Source organism: Sceloporus undulatus, chromosome 8, assembly GCF_019175285.1.
Source record: "Sceloporus undulatus isolate JIND9_A2432 ecotype Alabama chromosome 8, SceUnd_v1.1, whole genome shotgun sequence".
NCBI lineage: Eukaryota > Metazoa > Chordata > Lepidosauria > Squamata > Phrynosomatidae > Sceloporus > Sceloporus undulatus.
The window spans coordinates 9,338,720-9,355,747 of record NC_056529.1 but is presented as its reverse complement, the minus strand read 5'-3'; the positions used below and the strand labels follow the sequence as shown (position 1 = coordinate 9,355,747).

Sequence of the window (17,028 nt, the reverse complement as noted above, 5' to 3'; positions counted from 1 at the left end):
GATTTATTGGTTATGGTGGGTGGGTTTATGGGGTCTTGTATTTTACTGCATTTTAATGCTTTTTAATACTATTGTAAGCCGCCTGGAGCTCCTTCTTCTCCCTTGAGCCTCAGTGAATGTGGAAGAGCACTGCCTTCCTTCCCAGGGCAGAAGTGGGCTGCATTTCCAGCTCCGCCTGAAGGGGGAGCCCGCGCGCACAGAGAGGGAGAGCGAGCGGGGGATCGTGACGTCACCGCCCAGCGGTCTCAGTAGCAGCAGCCTCCTCCATTTGAAGTTGGCGCCCAGCGGCTCTTCCCATGATGCCCCGCGCGGCGGCGGCTTCTCCCGCTCCCTCCCTCCCTCTTTCCGCTCTGCCGCCGGGGCTCCGCGCAGGCGCACTGGCCTCCCCGTCCGCCATTTTGTGTCCGAGGCGGCTGTGGGAGCGATTAAACCGCGAGCCGGAGCTGGGCGCTGGCGGCCGGCGCTAGCGGCGAGGAGGAGGCGGCGGCGGAGGCGGGGGGAGCGTCGCGGGGCCCGTCCGGGGCGGGTCTCGGGGACGGAGGGAGGCCCGGAGGCGGCCCCGGGGCAGGTGAGCCGCGTGGGGGGTTTGCAGTCGCTTTCTCCGGCCTCTAGGTGTCACGATGGGGCTCGGCGGCGATGACGACGAGGAGGAGCAGCAGGAGGAGGACGGGGAGCGGCGGCGGCGGCGGCGGAGAAGGGGCTTTGTCTCCCTCTACCGTCGCCCCGAGGCCCAGGGAACGTGGGCCCGGCCTTCGCGGCGCCTCAGGGCCTCCCTCCCGGAAGGGCTGCTTCCTCCCTCCTCTTCGGGCGCCATTTCGGGCCTACAGAAAAGCCCCTTCGGAGGCCGAAATGCAGCCCTTGAGGCGCGGTCCCCAGTGAGGCCTCTCCGCCCCAGACTCCTGGGCCTCCTCCTCCTCCTCCCTCCCCGGGCTCTCCTCCTCTCCTCTGCCTACCGCAGCTCCCGGGCCTCGCTCCGTCCCCGCCGCTGCCTCCCTCCGTCCGTCCCTCCGTCCAGCCGCCTGCCTGCCTCTCTCTGGCGGTGCGCGCTGCGGACTGAGAGAGAGCAGAGGAGGCGCAAGCAGAGCGGGACTCGAGCTCCCTCTTGCAAGGCGAACGGCGAGCTGCAGCAGAAGCAGCAGAGGCGCCAGGCGGGAGAGCGCCAGGCGGGGACGCCCCCGAGCTCCCCAGACAGCAGCCCCGTCCCTTCCTGCCTTCCTCTTGGCGAGGCTTCCTCAGGGAAGCCTAGAGTTGGAAGAGACCCTCCAAGGGCCATCTATTCCTACCCCCTTCTTCCATGCAGGGACTCCGTCAGAGCAGCCTCCCCACAGATGGACACCCAGCCTCTGTTTAGAGACCTCCACTTTCCCTGGCAAATACCTTGAGTCCCAAACGCCCGTTGCATTTAGACACACAGAGGATCATAGAGTCTGAAGGGGCCACAAAGGCCATCCAGCCCAAGCCCCCCCTTCTGCCATGCAGGAACTCCCCATCCAAGCACCCCATTGACAGATGGCCCCCCAGCCTCTGCTTCAAGGCCTCCCAAGAAGGAGACTGCCCCACTCTCCAAGGGAGTGTCTTCCGCTGTCAAACGGCTCTTGCTGTCAGGAAGTTGCTCCTAATGTCGGGCTGGGATCTCTTCTCTTCCACTTTGAATCCATTGCCCCATGCCTTATATTCAGACTTGTTTCAAAATAGGCGCTTTGTCTCCTTCCTTCTCACAAGGATGCCGCCGTCTTCAGCTTCACAATAGTCTTCGGTTTGCATTGTGACTTTATGGTGGAGGGCCAAAAGTTTGGGAATGACAGTCTGGCCCAAAACACGAAATCAACCCACTTGAGTCCTCTTTGGCTGCCCTGGCTCAATGCTGAGGGACTCTGGGAACTGTAGTTTTGTGAGACATTTAGTCTTCTCTGTCAGAGAGCTCAATAAATGACAGTTCCCAGGATTCCCTAGCGCTGAACCAGGGCAGTTAAAGCGGTCTCAAACTGGATTATTTCTGCAGTGTGTTTTGGACCCCAGCAGGTGTCCATCATGGAGTCAGGATTCGAACCCTGGTCTCCAAAAGTCCAACACTCAAAACCTCAACACAACACTGCTCTCCTCTCTTCTGACTCATGAACCAACCCATTTCTTTGGGTAATGCTATCTCTCCTTAAGAGCAGAGTGCCATCTGTTCTCCTTCGCCCTGTCATTATTTGTGCTCATTTCCTTCTTCTTCCATCTTTCCTCTGGGTTTTGGGGTTTCTTTTTCCCAACACCTGTGAAGGCATTGTGTTGTTGTTGTTGTTGTTGTTGTTGTGGAGGACGATGGACTCTCCTAGTTCTACAAGAGAAGATCCTGTTGTAGGACCTTCTGCTTTTATTTCAAGGGAGCAGAGTGACCTGAATCATAACATTAAGCCACCGGAAATTCAGGTTTTTGTTTTGAATCTCCTGCTTTACAGGACCATTCCTTTGAGATCTGTACACAGTGGTGCCTCCACATTTTCTAGGTTAGGGATGGAAGACCTCTGTGAATGTGGAAAATAAAAGACATCATTCTTTATACCTGAGAGAACACCTCTCTAGGACTCTCCAGGTCCTCCAGTGCAACTCTGTGGTCAACATCTGCCAGAAGTCGAACATCGAATCATGTTGGGGGAGAGTTTCTGGCAGAGTTGCACTGGAGGACCTAAAGATTCCTAGAGAGAACATCTTAGTCCAAACAGCAAATGATCAGAGCTGCAAAAGTCAGAGCTGCAATGTGGAAGGCCAACTGTATAGGAAACAGGCCCCAAGAAAAGGAGCTATGTCACTGCGATACAATTTCACCTAGAGAACATATTAATCAAAGCCACGTACTAATAATCTAAACCGCAAATGTGGAGGGACAACCGTACAGTAGTGACAGTTCAGAAGAGAGCATATGCTAGCCATCTTTCTAGCTGGCCATGTAAAGTTGGTAGGCCTATTAGCTGTACCTCTCCCAAGTAGGCCAGGCCAAAGGGGGAGAGAGTCACTTTTCTAAAGCCACCCTTTTTAATCCTAGTCAATCAGCAATACTTAAGCTTTTTCATGCATTCATAGATTCAGACCAGTGAACTGCCCTATCTGGAAAGGGAAATTGGGGTGGGACTTTTTTCCTCCCCTCTTTAACAGTCACCTACATGGCAGGACAGCTGAAATCATGAACCTTTGCTGTTACTTTTAGAATGAAGTGCTCCATTTTGAGGTACAGTGGGCCCTCCACATTCACTGGGGTTAGGGGCACAGGACCCCCATGAAAGTGGAAAAACCACTAATATATATATATATATACCTGAGAGAACACCTCTCTAGGAACCTCTAGGTCTTCCAGCACAACTCTGTGGTCAACATCTGTCAGTCAACTCTCCACATTTGCGGCTTTGACTTTTGCCGATTTGATTAATATGTTCTGTCTAGGAATCTCTGGGTCCTCCAGTTGACCAAAGAGTCATGCTAGGGGAGCCAGAGAGTAATCAAATATGTGAATAAAGCCACAAATGTGAAGGGGCGACTGTAATTCTAAGTAGAATTCAATACCATTTTACATTGAATATATTCTCCTCCCCCATAGTTAGTTGGCCACTGTTGCTGTTTTCCCTTAATGTTAAAAATTACACATGTAGTTTTGAAACTGTAATAGATTCCCCTTGCATTAGAATTTTATAGAATACAGCCATGGTTTCAAACCCTGCCATGGAAACACTCTGGGCAAGTCATATTCTCAGTCTCAGAAGAAGGCGAGGGCAAACTCCCTCTCAAACAAATTCTGCCAAGAAAACCCACTAATAGGGTCGCAAAAGATGACAGTCCTGAAGTATCACCCGCTTGTGGTCTGTTTTCCTGTGCCACCATCTACTTACAATTCATCACCAAATGACCACATGAACTGTTGGTTTTGTTTCAGGCTCTCTTACTACTTTTTAAACTCTTTGCTGCTGTAAAAACAGGTGGTTGTCATGTGCCTCTTGCATTGCTCTTCTGCAGCCTTTGGTCTCAGTGGTAAAGTGAGAAAGGCACAAGGAAACAAAGAGCATTTTAGAGTAGCTCAGCCTAGACTGCTTTTATATATATTTGTAGATACGGTTTTAGAAAAGTGAAATTTATTTGATTCCTGTATTGAAACTGGTGGAATTGTGTTTCTGTTGGTTTTTGTGGGGCATAATTTTGACTATATTTTGCCAAATTGTCCCCAGTTATCAGATGGATTTCTTCCAACAACCTGATGCTAGGAGAATAACATGTAGATGTGACAATTGTTTGTCCCATATAATTTTTTGCTGTGCCAGCAGACTTCAGCTGTATATCTTGAACTTTCAGTTCTGAGTTCTTATAATCTTAGACTGCTTCTGATGTTTGGGATGGGTGCATTAACCATGACTTTACGTGATCCATCCCCTGTCTTCAGAGGTCTGGATATGTCTTGTATCTGTTACAGTTATGTTGGCTGCATAGTACTGCTAGGGACTGGATATACTCTCACTGCTTTGAACAGTGTATTTTATGAAATGATCGGCAAAGTTGGGCCAAAAGAAGAGATTTAGTGTCAATACAGTACATGCCTTGAAATAATCAGCAAACTTGGGCCAAAAGAAGCGAATTAGGAATTGCTTTGTAAATACAGTACTTGCCTTGACCGCCAAGTCAGATGAAATGTTGTAGTTTAAAAGATTTGTAACCTGTAAAGGAATTACTTTTTTTATGCATCTCACCTTTCCTATTGTATGACATAGAGGCCACTGCAAGCCTGAACAACTTGAGACCATGTCAAACTCAAGCTTTTTGCTGAGGTTAATATTTAAGATGAGATCTAGAGTAGCCTCATTAATCAGCTACAGCTGTATTTGCGGCTTTGCCTTTTGTGAATTTGATTATTTGCGGTTTTGATTAATGTGTTCTCTCTAGAAATCTCTTAAGTCCACCAACACAGTTCTGCCGGACGTTGACCATAGAGTTGTGCTGAGGAACCTAGAAGTTCCTAGAGAAAACACTTGCCTGGCATTTGTAGGTCCTCCAGCATGATTCTATGATCAACTTCTGGCAGATGTTGACCACAGAGTTTCACTGGAGAACCTGGAGATTCCTAGAAGTGTTCTCTTAAGTATAAAGAATAGCATTTTTATTTGTGGTTTTTCCACATTCACGGGGGTCCTTTACCCCAGTGAATATGGAGGGACCAGTTCATTTACAGTTGTAATTACAGTCATGACTCTAAAATTTGATGTAATTGGAGCATCTATGATAGAACTTTTGAACTGCCCCACAAGCTGCTAGCCCTCGTAACTGGTGAAATACATGATGCCATATATTCACATTATATAGTCATATAAGCCATGAATTTCCCTAGTGTTTTAGTTTTTTGTTGTATTTTGTTGGTTGTGTAGTTTTATTAAATCTGGTTAGTTTAGGCTTGAATGGTTTTTTTTGGGGGGGGGGGTAAAGTGTGATCCCTTCCATGCTTTTGAAATTAAAAAAAAAATTTATTTAAGGATTGTTCAAAGTGTTTAGCTTTTTCACTGATAGACTTGAAAGACACGGCCGCCGCATGCACACTTCTGTTGAGAGATGCTTTTTGTAGTGATCCGAGTGGCAGCTCGGGATGTCTCCTTTTAGATGTAAAACATGGCCATGGGTAAGTCAGGCTCTAAGTAACACATCTAACAAGATATTGGAAGTTAAACAACTTTTCAGCAGAAAAAAGTAAGACACAAATGCAGTCTCACAATTTGTGCCCTGACACAGTGTTGCAATTGTTTGCAATAATAGCTTGACAAAAGATCAAAATCACTTTCCAGAGTTTAATTTTAGGCTGCAGATAAAAAATTGTTCTGTGTCTCGCCATAAGTGTGTCTGACAGTCATGTGAATTGTGTTGACCTTATTACTTCCCTAATGCAGTTTGGTGTAATTAGTGTTGCCGAAAACAACTTGGTATGTAATCTCGCCCTTACATATATTCTGTGGAACTGTCCTCTGAACAAGCCTTTGTAGGATTGAGCTGGGAAGAACAAAAGAGCATATCTCCCTCTTTAATGTCATCTTCTAAATAAGTGAAGATGCCTTACTTTTCCTCTATTTCAGTATTGTACTCCAGTTGGCAGAAGCTTTCCAGTCAAGGTTCTTCCCATCTGTTGACTCTAGAGTTATTTAAATGCAGGTGACAGGAATTAAACTGAGCTGTGAATCATTATGTGGCTTTTGATTCTAATAAGGATAGCTTTGGAACCTCGCTAGTGTGAAATCTTCAAAACTTCTTACTTAAATAATTTATCTCTATAGGTTAACCTAAAACTCTTCTCCAAAGTTGTCCCTTTGCTGATTCAAAGTGTGACTAAGAACTGGAACAGACTTGAATTAAAAGCTAGCTTCCTGATGGCTTGAGAGCGTGGTGTTTATACACCGCACACCCCCAAGTCATCTTGAAGTTGCCCAGCTGTTTACAAGTGGGTGGCTTCAAGACATTTTTATGCCATGCACCACCAGAGCACCTTCCAGCCAGCTTCAAGATGCTGCAGGGTGTGAAAAGCTGGCCTTTTGCCAGAAGAAAAAAGCAGATCTTTGCTGGTTCTTTTTCAGTCAGGGAAAAGTTGGGTTGGGGCAGCAGTGTGTGTTCACCACAGTCCCAATCCATCTTCAGAAGGGGCAGCTTCAAGCCCCAGTCTGTATTTTGTCATCTACCTTGACATCATTAGTACTTGCTGATAAGTGGCTTAAGCACCAAGATCTAATGAAAACCCCTCTTTTCTAGACTTGTTGCAAATCCTGGAGATGGCAAATTTAACTATTGAAAATACTGGTTTACTCATTAACATGTATGCATGGAAGAATGTGTCTGATGCATATATCTCTGGATGTGTGTAGAAATTCAGTTTTTAGAAGTACTTTTTCTGAAAAGCACTGTTTCAATTCCAGCAAAAAGTCATAGCCCTTACTATCTATATTTGCATTTTCAGTCAGATCCATCACACATTTGTACTTGTGATAAGACAGCACTAAAGAAAACAATAAGAGGATAGGACGCCATGCCTCTAGAAATAATTGTATGTTATTATTCAGTTATGAGAGCACTGTAAAACACAGTGTTTGTGCTGCAAAGTGATTGCAAAACTTTGACCTAGATCTGGAGGAGATCTGCATGTAGAAGTTCATATTTAATACATTTCAGAAATGGGGACTGTCATCCCACACACACAAACATTCTGCTGTCTTTCATAGTTGTTCATGGCTCTGTGTGTGTGTGTGTGGTGCTCATCAGTTGTGAACCCTGAACATTATTGGCTTGATGCTGTACCCAGCTGGTATATTCATCCTTTCTAATCTGTAAGGCACCCCACAGAAGCAGCATGGTGTAGTAGTTTGATCATTGATCTATGATTCTCAAGACCAGGATTCAAATCCTCACTCAAGCATAAAACCCTGTGTGACCTTAGGCCTCAGAGGATAGCAGCGGCAAACCCTCTCTGAAGAAACTTGCCAAGAAAACCCTATGGGTTGCTATAAGTCAAAATTGACTTGAAGGCATACAACAACACCACAACAGGCTACAAAATCTTCCCTAAACTTGGCTGAACAATAACCAAAGCTGTGTTGGTATGTTTTGTTTTATTTTATTCTATTTGAGTCCTTACCGGGTTGGGAAAGTTATAGAATGAGGACAAACCTGGGAGGCAGTTATGTTTTAGCAAAGTGAAAGGAGTGGCCAGAATCACTCTTTGACTCAGTTGCATTCTCAACAAATGGTTGCTCCTGGACTTTTGTGTTGTGCCTAGGCTTGAGTGCCTTGTAAATGGATCAGTAGCCACGCTTGAACTGTTTTATTTAAAGAACCAAACAGAAGTTGTGAAGACAACGTACTACTTTTAAGACTGTGTACATCCGCAGTTTCTTGGGGGTTTGTATTAAAATACATTTGTTATAAATCCATTTTGAGTCATTCAGTCTGCTTTTAATCAGTCTAACCTGCTAACTGAGTAAATATTCCTGCCCAATTTCTTAAGAAAACAAAGGCAATTCATTGATGTCTCCTTTGGAGTTCAATGCCAACCTAAAAGTGCTTAAATTTGTCTGGAGGGTGCATTCTGCTACAGTAACCTGGAGGTGGGGAAGCTGTGTCCCTCTGGAGTTACTGGGCTCTAATTGATTTCAGCCAGTATGGACAGTGGTTGAGGATACCATTGTAACAGCATCTAGTAATCCATAGGTTCCCTTCCCTTGCTTTAACCAGTGTTCAGCCTGCCCATGTTCACCCCCCATATGGACCTCTGCAAGGGTTAAGATCAGTCTGTGAGTCCTTGCTTCAAATTTTGTCTAGTTTGGGAGTCTAATTGGATTCCCAGGGAGCAGTGTCTTTATGATTATAGTCCCAGAGGTCTGGAATAACCTTCAAAGAGCTGTCTGCATATCTCCCTCTTTAATGTCATCTTCTAAATAAGTGAAGATTGTTCTGCTGTTTTCTGCATCTGGAAATTAACACCTGCTACTATGTTTATTCTGTTCTTGCTTCTGTTGCCCAAATTGCTTGGCTACCAAAATGGTGCCACAAATTAATATATAATAAGGGAAATTTAATAGCTCAAATCAATAGTAGTGAGAGGATTCCAGGTAACTTCAGAGATTCAGGATGCCAGTCTGTGTTTAACAGGTACTACAACTAGAACAAGTGCAAAGTGCAACCTAATTTTATTGATTAATAGCAAAGCGAAAAATCACCATTCACACAATAGCATTTTACATTCACATAAGAACTAATGAAAGTAAAGGTAGTAGCTTGTAGCAAGGTTGAGGGAAGGCAATACCTTACCAGTCCAATCATTGGATGATGGAAGTCACAATAGCTCAACAACATTCCTGCCTGATTTAGACTGAGCCAACGTATCCGTGCCAAGGTAGGCTTTTTATAGAGTCTTGAGGCAGTTGGGTGGATTTCCCAGGCATCTCAAAAGTAATGGGATCCCCAGCTAGTTGATGGTTTTAATTTCAGAATGACAAAAGGAATATTTTTGGTTGATAACAGTGACATTGATTTAATCAAGCAGTAATAAGATCTGTCAGGCTGGATGGCCATCTGTCAGGGATGCTTTGATTTGGATTTCCTGCATGGCAGGGGGTTGGACTGGATGGCCCTAGTGGTCTCTTCCAACTCTATGATTCTATGATTCTAAGACAACCCCAGTCATAAAGGTCATCTGACTTTTCCAAGTTTGCTCTCTGTAACTGCTATTATAATAAAAGGTAACAAATCTCTTCCCTGCTCTGTTCCAGAAGTTATGAGCAGATGGCTGAAGTTGAAACCTGTTTGAAAGCATCCAATAATCTACATAACCTTAAAGTATTTCAGAAGGGACAGCTGTGTTAGTCTGCCTTTTGGAATCAGTGGGACTCCTGAAGTACATTTTGTTCCAGATCAGGGTACAAAATTTCTCATTCTTAATCATTCTGTTGATGAAATCTGTCTTGGGAGGCTGCACAAAATGTGGCATAGTAATATAGCAATGCGATATAGTAATTTAGAAGGAATATGAGGTGGATGCATGATATATTTAATGCCAGGACACTTATGCATCAGGGTAGTAGGGTGAAAGCAGTTGTTTACATTCTTAACACAAAGAAAGCTATGATCCTCAGGGTTTGCTGGACTTGACTTTTCATCATCCCTGACCAATGATTATACTGGCTGCGGCTTCTTGAAAGTTGGGGTCCCAACAACATCTGGAGGGCTCCAGGTTCCTCATCATTGATTTACAACTCATTTAGTTAAATGCAAGACAGTGCTGCTCACTATCCCTGGCAGCCAATCTCACTGTTACCTCATTGAAAGAGACTAGGTGGATCCTGCCAAGACGTAATGGTGGCCTGTAAAGGAGAAACCAGTGTCGCATATACACTTGAATTAAGTCTCTAATTTACATATTTGTCATGATCTATTCTAAGGATTTAAGATTAATTAGTATGTTCAAAGCAAAACAATAGTAAACCATAGTGCTCTAAAATATTCCTCAATGCCAGCTGCCAAATAGTGGGTTTCCAGAACTTATTATTTCAGTGGTTCACAAAGACTCCTCCCTTTTTAATGAATGCAATGTTTGTCTTTTACAAGTAAATTGGAAGCATAACTCTGTTAACAAAATCTCTGACAGCAAAGGCCCATTTTAGAAAGTCTTTTAATGCCTCCCCACCCACCCCACCTTCTTCTTCATCCTGTGTTTTATCAACATCCGGAGGATACTGACACAAAAGTATAAGATCTGTAAGATTGGCCACCAAAATGGAAATCTTAAGAAAAACAGAGGCTGGCAGAAGAAATAGTCAGTCCTGGGTGCGTTTTGGAAGAAGGCTTCAAGTGGCCCCTAGAAGGTGCAAAACGTTTTTGTTTCCTTGTGGAAGATTTACCTGATCTTGTGGCTTAATTTCCCATGTGTGCTCTTTGGAATGAAAGATTTGTTGACTTATGTTGGAAGTGCTGACCTTCTTTTTGAGATACAGAAACCCATTTCCTTTGCTTTCTGTTTTCTTCCATGCCTCTAGGATCAGATTTTCTGTTAAAGCAGTAATGCCCGGAAACACAATACTCTTGTTAACTGAGGCCAGTGAAGCCATGCAGGTTAGAGTTTTCTAGTATCTTAGGTACATAAAACAGTGACGGTAACTCTGAATCTCCTTTGCCTTCTGGATTCCTTCAATGACAGCAGTTGGACTAGGTGCCTTTCCAGGTACCTTCCAACGCTATGATTCTAAGATTCCTATTCTCTACTGTTTATAGAAAAGGTTGGCTCACTCCACTTAGATTGTCAATATGTCATGAGCATAAGGGGCAAGAATTTCTTATATAGATTTATTTGCAGGACAAATCATTAAAATAACTCTCTGCTCAGACTTTCATATCCTCTTTTTTTAAAAAAGACTGTTAAAAAAAACCCAAAACCCTCCAAAGTGTCTAAGGTACTCTGACCTGGAACTGAAAATTGTAGAAATAAAGACAGTGTTTGAAATCTCCCCTGGACACCACTTTTCAACTGTTTGCTTTGGTCATTACATTGTGTGTTTTGTTTTTCTCCTTGGCCTGCCTTCTTGACCTCCACTTGCTTGTGAACAGGCATTTACTGAGTATTTATATAGAGAACATGTGGTTTGTCTTCTCTCTGCCCTTGATTCACCCCTCCCCGAATAGCATGGAATGGACCTGTCTGGTCTCATCCCTCTGAGAGTAGCATGGGATGGTGGTTGACCTCTAGTCAGCTGCTTCCTTTCACAAGACAGGAAGAGACCTTAAATGAGAGGGAAGGTCTTGTAGTTCTGTAGGGAAGCCCTGCTCTTAAATACTGTGGTATCACAGTAATGACCCCTAGTGGCTAGATTCTGTCTATGCAGAAAGTGTTGCACTCAGTAAATGCTTTTCTGCTGTGCTTTTATCTAGTTAGCAAAGCTATTAGAACATGAATCTATCCACAAGCATCCCTTCTTCCCTTACAGTGGTGAAGCTGCAGGAAAGTATAGTCCCCCCCCCTCCATATTTTTGTATCCATGGATTCAAGCATCCATGGATCGAGAATATTTTAAAAAAAACATATAAATTCCAAAAAACTTTCATTTTGCAGTTTTTATATAAGGGACACCATTTTACTATACCATTGTATATAACAGAACTTGAGCATCCACAGATTTTGCTATCCACGGGGGTTCCTGGAACCAAACCCCAGCGGATAACAAGGGCCCACCATATTGGATATGCTGGGCAAAAGCTTGACTGGAATCTACTGGCAGATCTTTGCATAACTGATACTAGACCAGCAAGGTTTTCTGTCTTGCAGTTATTTAACATTTGCATTAAGAAAGCTATGCATTATCTTTTGTTTGAGCCACTTGCAATCTCAGAAAGCCCAGTCAAGCTGGAGAGTCTGCCATCTCTGTTGAGTATCTTGCGGGGGGGGGCAATTACATGCTTCTAACTTTTTTGGCCAAGAGGATTGTGCTAGTCTCATGTGGTCCACAGATAGCTTATCTGAGATCAGCACATTTCTAGAGCTCTCTGGAAGGCCACAAACATTGGGCCAGTTAGAATGGTGTATGCACAAATCCCTGCCTCTGTCCTTGCCCACCAGACCTCTAGAATTTAGGTATTCAAAAAGAAGCATAAAGTCCACCTGTCTTTTCAGCTCATTAATATACCTTAAATTCTACCTTAGAATAAACTGGATTTTTTTTCACATTCTGGGCCCACCAAGAATTAAGGGATTCATTCTGTTTTTTCTCCATATTACCATGAAATGCTGCTTGAGAAGAAAGTATGGTTTATAAATTCAATTTATGAGAGGGGTATATATGTGTACACACATAAACATACAGATACACATAAAATTCTCATCTCTTGAAATTTTTATCAGTTCTATTACAAATCCAATTTGTCATATTTGTCTGATGAAATTGCTGAAGGGATGGAAATCTGTCCCATTTGACATCTTATAAGATCTTGTCATCTTGTAAGATGCCAAGATGTCTTCCTAAACAAAGTCTTTTTTTCCCCTCTCAATTTCTTTCTCTCTGTTTCCTACTAGAACGGTGACATGGAAGGCGAAGCAGTTGAGGCTATTGGCGAAGAGTCTGAAACTTTTATTAAAGGCAAAGAAAGGAAAACCTATCAAAGGCGTCGGGAGGGTGGGCAGGAGGAAGATGCTTGCCCAATGCCTCTCAACCAGGCAGATGGAACTGAGGTAGTACAAGATGTAAATACTGGTGTACAGATGGTCATGATGGAGCAGCTAGATCCAACACTGCTTCAGATGAAGACAGAGGTCATGGAGGGTGCCGTGCAACAGGAAGCTGATGCTACTGTAGATGACACACAAATAATAACCTTGCAAGTTGTAAATATGGAAGAGCAGCCTATAAACCTTGGTGAACTCCAGCTTGTCCAGGTACCTGTTCCAGTGTCTGTACCTGTTGCTACCACTTCAGTGGAAGAACTTCAGGGGGCCTATGAAAATGAGGTCTCAAAAGGAGGCCTCCAAGAGGGGGAGCCCATGATTTGCCACACACTCCCTTTGCCGGAAGGCTTCCAAGTAGTAAAAGTTGGGGCAAATGGTGAGGTGGAGACTCTGGAGCAAGCTGAACTTCAACCCCAAGAGGATCCTAATTGGCAGAAGGACCCAGACTATCAGCCCCCAGCCAAAAAGACAAAGAAAACCAAAAAAAGCAAGCTCCGTTACACTGAAGAGGGGAAAGATGTGGATGTGTCAGTTTATGATTTTGAAGAGGAGCAGCAGGAAGGCTTGCTGTCAGAGGTCAATGCAGAGAAGGTGGTGGGCAACATGAAGCCTCCCAAGCCAACAAAAATTAAAAAGAAAGGTATGTAGTGCTGTAGATTTTGGGAGTTGTGGAATCTTTAAGAACTGTGCTCAATGTGAATTACTGCTGTATGTCATCCTTGCACAAAGGATCTCATAGGTCTAAAAACAGGGCATGCTTAAGAAAGTGGCTAAACTGACCCACCAACACCAGAAATGACTTTTTTCACCCTCACACCTGAAAAATCTGGTATTGCTGTGCACTAAGATATACATAAGGGTTGTTTGTGAGATGAAATCCAGATTTGGCACTGGGCAAGTGTAAGACTGGCTCACTATCCAGACTGGGGGAATTGCCCTCCATTATATTGAATAGCTCAGTTCATAAAAATAAATGCAAATGGGTGAAATAAATGTCTATTCTTTGACTTTCATTGGTGCAGTACATTTTGTGTCTTCCCATCCACCCCCTTTTGGTAAGGTATGGGATGGGAGAATAATGTGGAGCCTCACTCAAAGTAGGGTGTTGGATTGGATTGGATTATGCTTTTTGGTACTCCTAGCCATATGTCTTGAGTGTGCGTTTATGTAGAAGAGCCGCCATTTTTAGACTGCTGAAGGGTCTTATTTTCTGAACAGGGGTGAAAAAGACATTCCAGTGTGAACTGTGCAGTTATACTTGCCCACGCCGATCAAACCTGGACCGTCATATGAAAAGCCACACTGATGAGAGGCCACACAAGTGCCACCTTTGTGGCAGAGCTTTCCGAACAGTCACGCTGCTGAGAAACCACCTCAACACTCATACAGGTACCATGCATGACGTATGTGTACACATAAGCATAGTTCCTGGCAAATGCTTTTATGTATCTTTTAGTTGAAGGGGGCACATTTTAAAGTTCATCCACCTGAGCTAGCATCAGTCCCAGATTCTGCAATTTGTAGCAATACTAAATGGCTTTCTTTTTTGGATGAGTCTTACTTCTTAAACTAAACTTTAGGGATATAGCTGTAAACAGTTGAGTCTAATAAGGATGGGGAAGGAATTAACTCCAAGGAAAGGGATCTAATATTTTTAAACTTCTGCAGAGTCCCGAACCATTTTTGCAGCCTTCATATTGTGACAGTTCCTTTTGTCGATGGGGACTAAAAACCTGGTTAATAGCCATACTATTATTATTAGATTTTTTGTTGCTGCTAACAAGTGTTCTTACTTCCACTGAAGCTGAAGCTTCATAAAAATGCCATACTTCAAAACAAACAAAAAACCTGAAACTTTCCATTTCTTCTGTGTGGGATAGTCACATCCATAATCAAGCAAGAAGTATTCCTTTACGGTCAGGAGGAAATATAAACTTGCACTTGTAACTATGTGTACCATATTTAGCTTTTTCAAGCATTGGAGCCCTTTGGCCTGGAATGTTTTGTTTTGAATTTTTCTTGGGATTTTTTATGATTCAGGTTTTCAAAAGAGATTTTGTTAGAGGTTGTTTCTTTAATTTTAAAGAATGACAAACACCAGTTGCTCACCAATTAGATAGTTCTTAAACATTCTTTGTCTGCGGGATTCTTCAGGTACTCGTCCTCACAAGTGTCCTGACTGTGACATGGCCTTTGTGACAAGTGGTGAGTTAGTTCGGCATCGTCGCTATAAACATACCCATGAAAAGCCATTCAAGTGTTCCATGTGCGACTACGCCAGTGTGGAGGTATGTTTTAACTCTATACTTGCTCTTAGCCAACATTTTTTATTGGGCTCTCTGTTAGGAGTTTTTGAAAATGGCTGTTACTTCTAAGCATGCTTACTGCTGGAAACATTAGCCATGTCCTCCATCCTGTCTTGTCTTATAGCAGAAAGATGATGGTTATATAGTAGGGACTGAGGTTGATGTGTTAAGATGCCCATTTGCCCTTGAGCAAAGTTCACCTTTCTGTAGCCTCTCCTCGGGACCTCTTTGTCACTTCCCATTCACTTAAAATCTGTTAAATGCCATTATTGTATTGGCCATCCAGTAGAGGAAGAGCTTTTTGCAATGTATGTATGGAGTAGAGAGAAATGGGGGAAGGAACATCCCAAGGTCCTTCTGGCCACATTTATGTATAGAATGGAGGTAGGTAAATGTGTATGTGTGTGTATATGATGTTTATATGTGTGTATGTATATGACGTCTAATTAATAAAATTTTAAAAAGAAAGAAATTACCACTATGGCCATGGTCCAAAGAAGTGAGCCACTAGTTCTGGATGCCTAGGAGAGCTTGTGTCAGTTTATCCTCAGTTTGCCCAATGTCACAAGGCAAAGTTGGGGAGGTTTTTTAAAAAATGGGATGAAATCAGTACTTACTTAAGAAACATATTTTACAGTAATTACAGTATACACCATTAAGTTTGGGCGCTAAATATTCCCAGTCCCCTGTGTTCTTTGCTTTTATGTAGCTGTCATACTACTACATCCTCTTCCTGCCTCAGGTCATCAAATTCAAAGAAAAGAAACCTTTGCAATTATTGTTTAATAAGGGATGGAACTCTGCTCTGAATTTGCAAAAGCAATTTAGGAGTTTGGTGCAGGAGGCCTGCTTTTCACAATGAAAACTAACATTGGACAGATACAGGAACTTTTGCACTCCAGCAAGCATTCCAGCATTTCTTCTTCTTCTTTTTCTATCTCATCATATAGTTCAAGAAGTGCATATATCAGAATAATAACATGGGTACTTGTGTGGGATATGGCTAGAAATTAACTTCAGAGCTATCTTTATATTGCTAATCCAATCCTGCCTTGGGTTTCAGGTCAGCAAGTTGAAACGCCACATTCGCTCTCACACTGGAGAGCGTCCATTCCAGTGCAGCTTGTGTAGTTATGCCAGCAGAGACACTTACAAACTGAAGAGGCACATGAGGACCCATTCTGGTATGAACTGTTCTCTGGCCAAGGTGGTAGTATGTGCTTGGCATTCTTTTTGTATTGCTCCTTTGGCATGAAAAACTTTTGCAGTTTCTGAATTGTTTTGGAAAGATGGTGGATAGCTTCCACATTATTGCTTACTTGATTTTGGTAAAAAGTAAAAAGTGGGACATTGTAAGATATGCTGTGTCTCTTAGCTGAACACCAAAAAGTGGATGTTCTCTGACAACATCTTCAGACACCTCTATGGGTAATAGCAATTGCTTTGGTCAGAAGAAAGAAGAGGAGATGCATTGACACTCACCCAAACAGAACCCTAGTTGTATCTGGTTTACAGCAGTTGGGGAATTTTGGTCTTTTCCCTAAATTCTCTTTATCTTATCTTTTGGCTTTAATGGGAGATAGTTTTTCCCAAGTCTCCTCCTCTAACATTTTGTTTCTTCCAACAACTGAGGCTCTTGAGCTTAATTGTCTCTTTCCCCATTCTGAAAGGTGAGAAGCCCTATGAGTGTTATATTTGTCACGCTCGCTTCACCCAGAGTGGGACTATGAAGATGCACATCTTGCAGAAGCACACAGAGAATGTGGCCAAGTTTCACTGCCCTCACTGTGACACTGTTATTGCACGGAAGAGTGACTTAGGTAAGTATCTTACGGTTTGAGGAGGAAAAATAATTTTATAAAATAGAACAAAAATGCAAAGTTAAATGGGTCATCATCGCCAGCTCCTTTTATGGGAGGCAACCTAGGAACCGTATGGATTAAAACAGGTATAGATTCTACTTATTTGATTGCCCTTGTGGTCTGTCATCTTTCAACATAATCATGAGGGTTACAAATT

The 17,028-nt window shown here is 43.2% G+C and overlaps 1 protein-coding gene across 5 annotated transcripts in view; it reads left to right on the top strand.

Annotated features, from left to right (window-relative positions):
• The first annotated feature begins 412 nt into the window (after positions 1–412).
• Positions 413–17,028, top strand: part of CTCF (CCCTC-binding factor) — a 22,102-nt gene continuing 5,486 nt past the window's right edge. Inside the window, exons 1-8 of one of the 5 annotated variants that reach the window (XM_042437712.1) lie at positions 6,075–7,592; positions 9,264–9,410; positions 10,527–10,602; positions 12,554–13,343; positions 13,922–14,092; positions 14,858–14,991; positions 16,073–16,193; positions 16,680–16,829. In XM_042437712.1, the coding sequence (XP_042293646.1) occupies positions 10,552–10,602; positions 12,554–13,343; positions 13,922–14,092; positions 14,858–14,991; positions 16,073–16,193; positions 16,680–16,829 (1,417 nt within the window). In that variant the 5' untranslated portion in view covers positions 6,075–7,592; positions 9,264–9,410; positions 10,527–10,551. Of the gene's footprint in view, positions 569–6,074; positions 9,411–10,407; positions 10,603–12,553; positions 13,344–13,921; positions 14,093–14,857; positions 14,992–16,072; positions 16,194–16,679; positions 16,830–17,028 lie in introns of those variants that run through there. The other 4 variants (XM_042437711.1, XM_042437713.1, XM_042437714.1 and 1 more) reach the window with 4 other exon arrangements.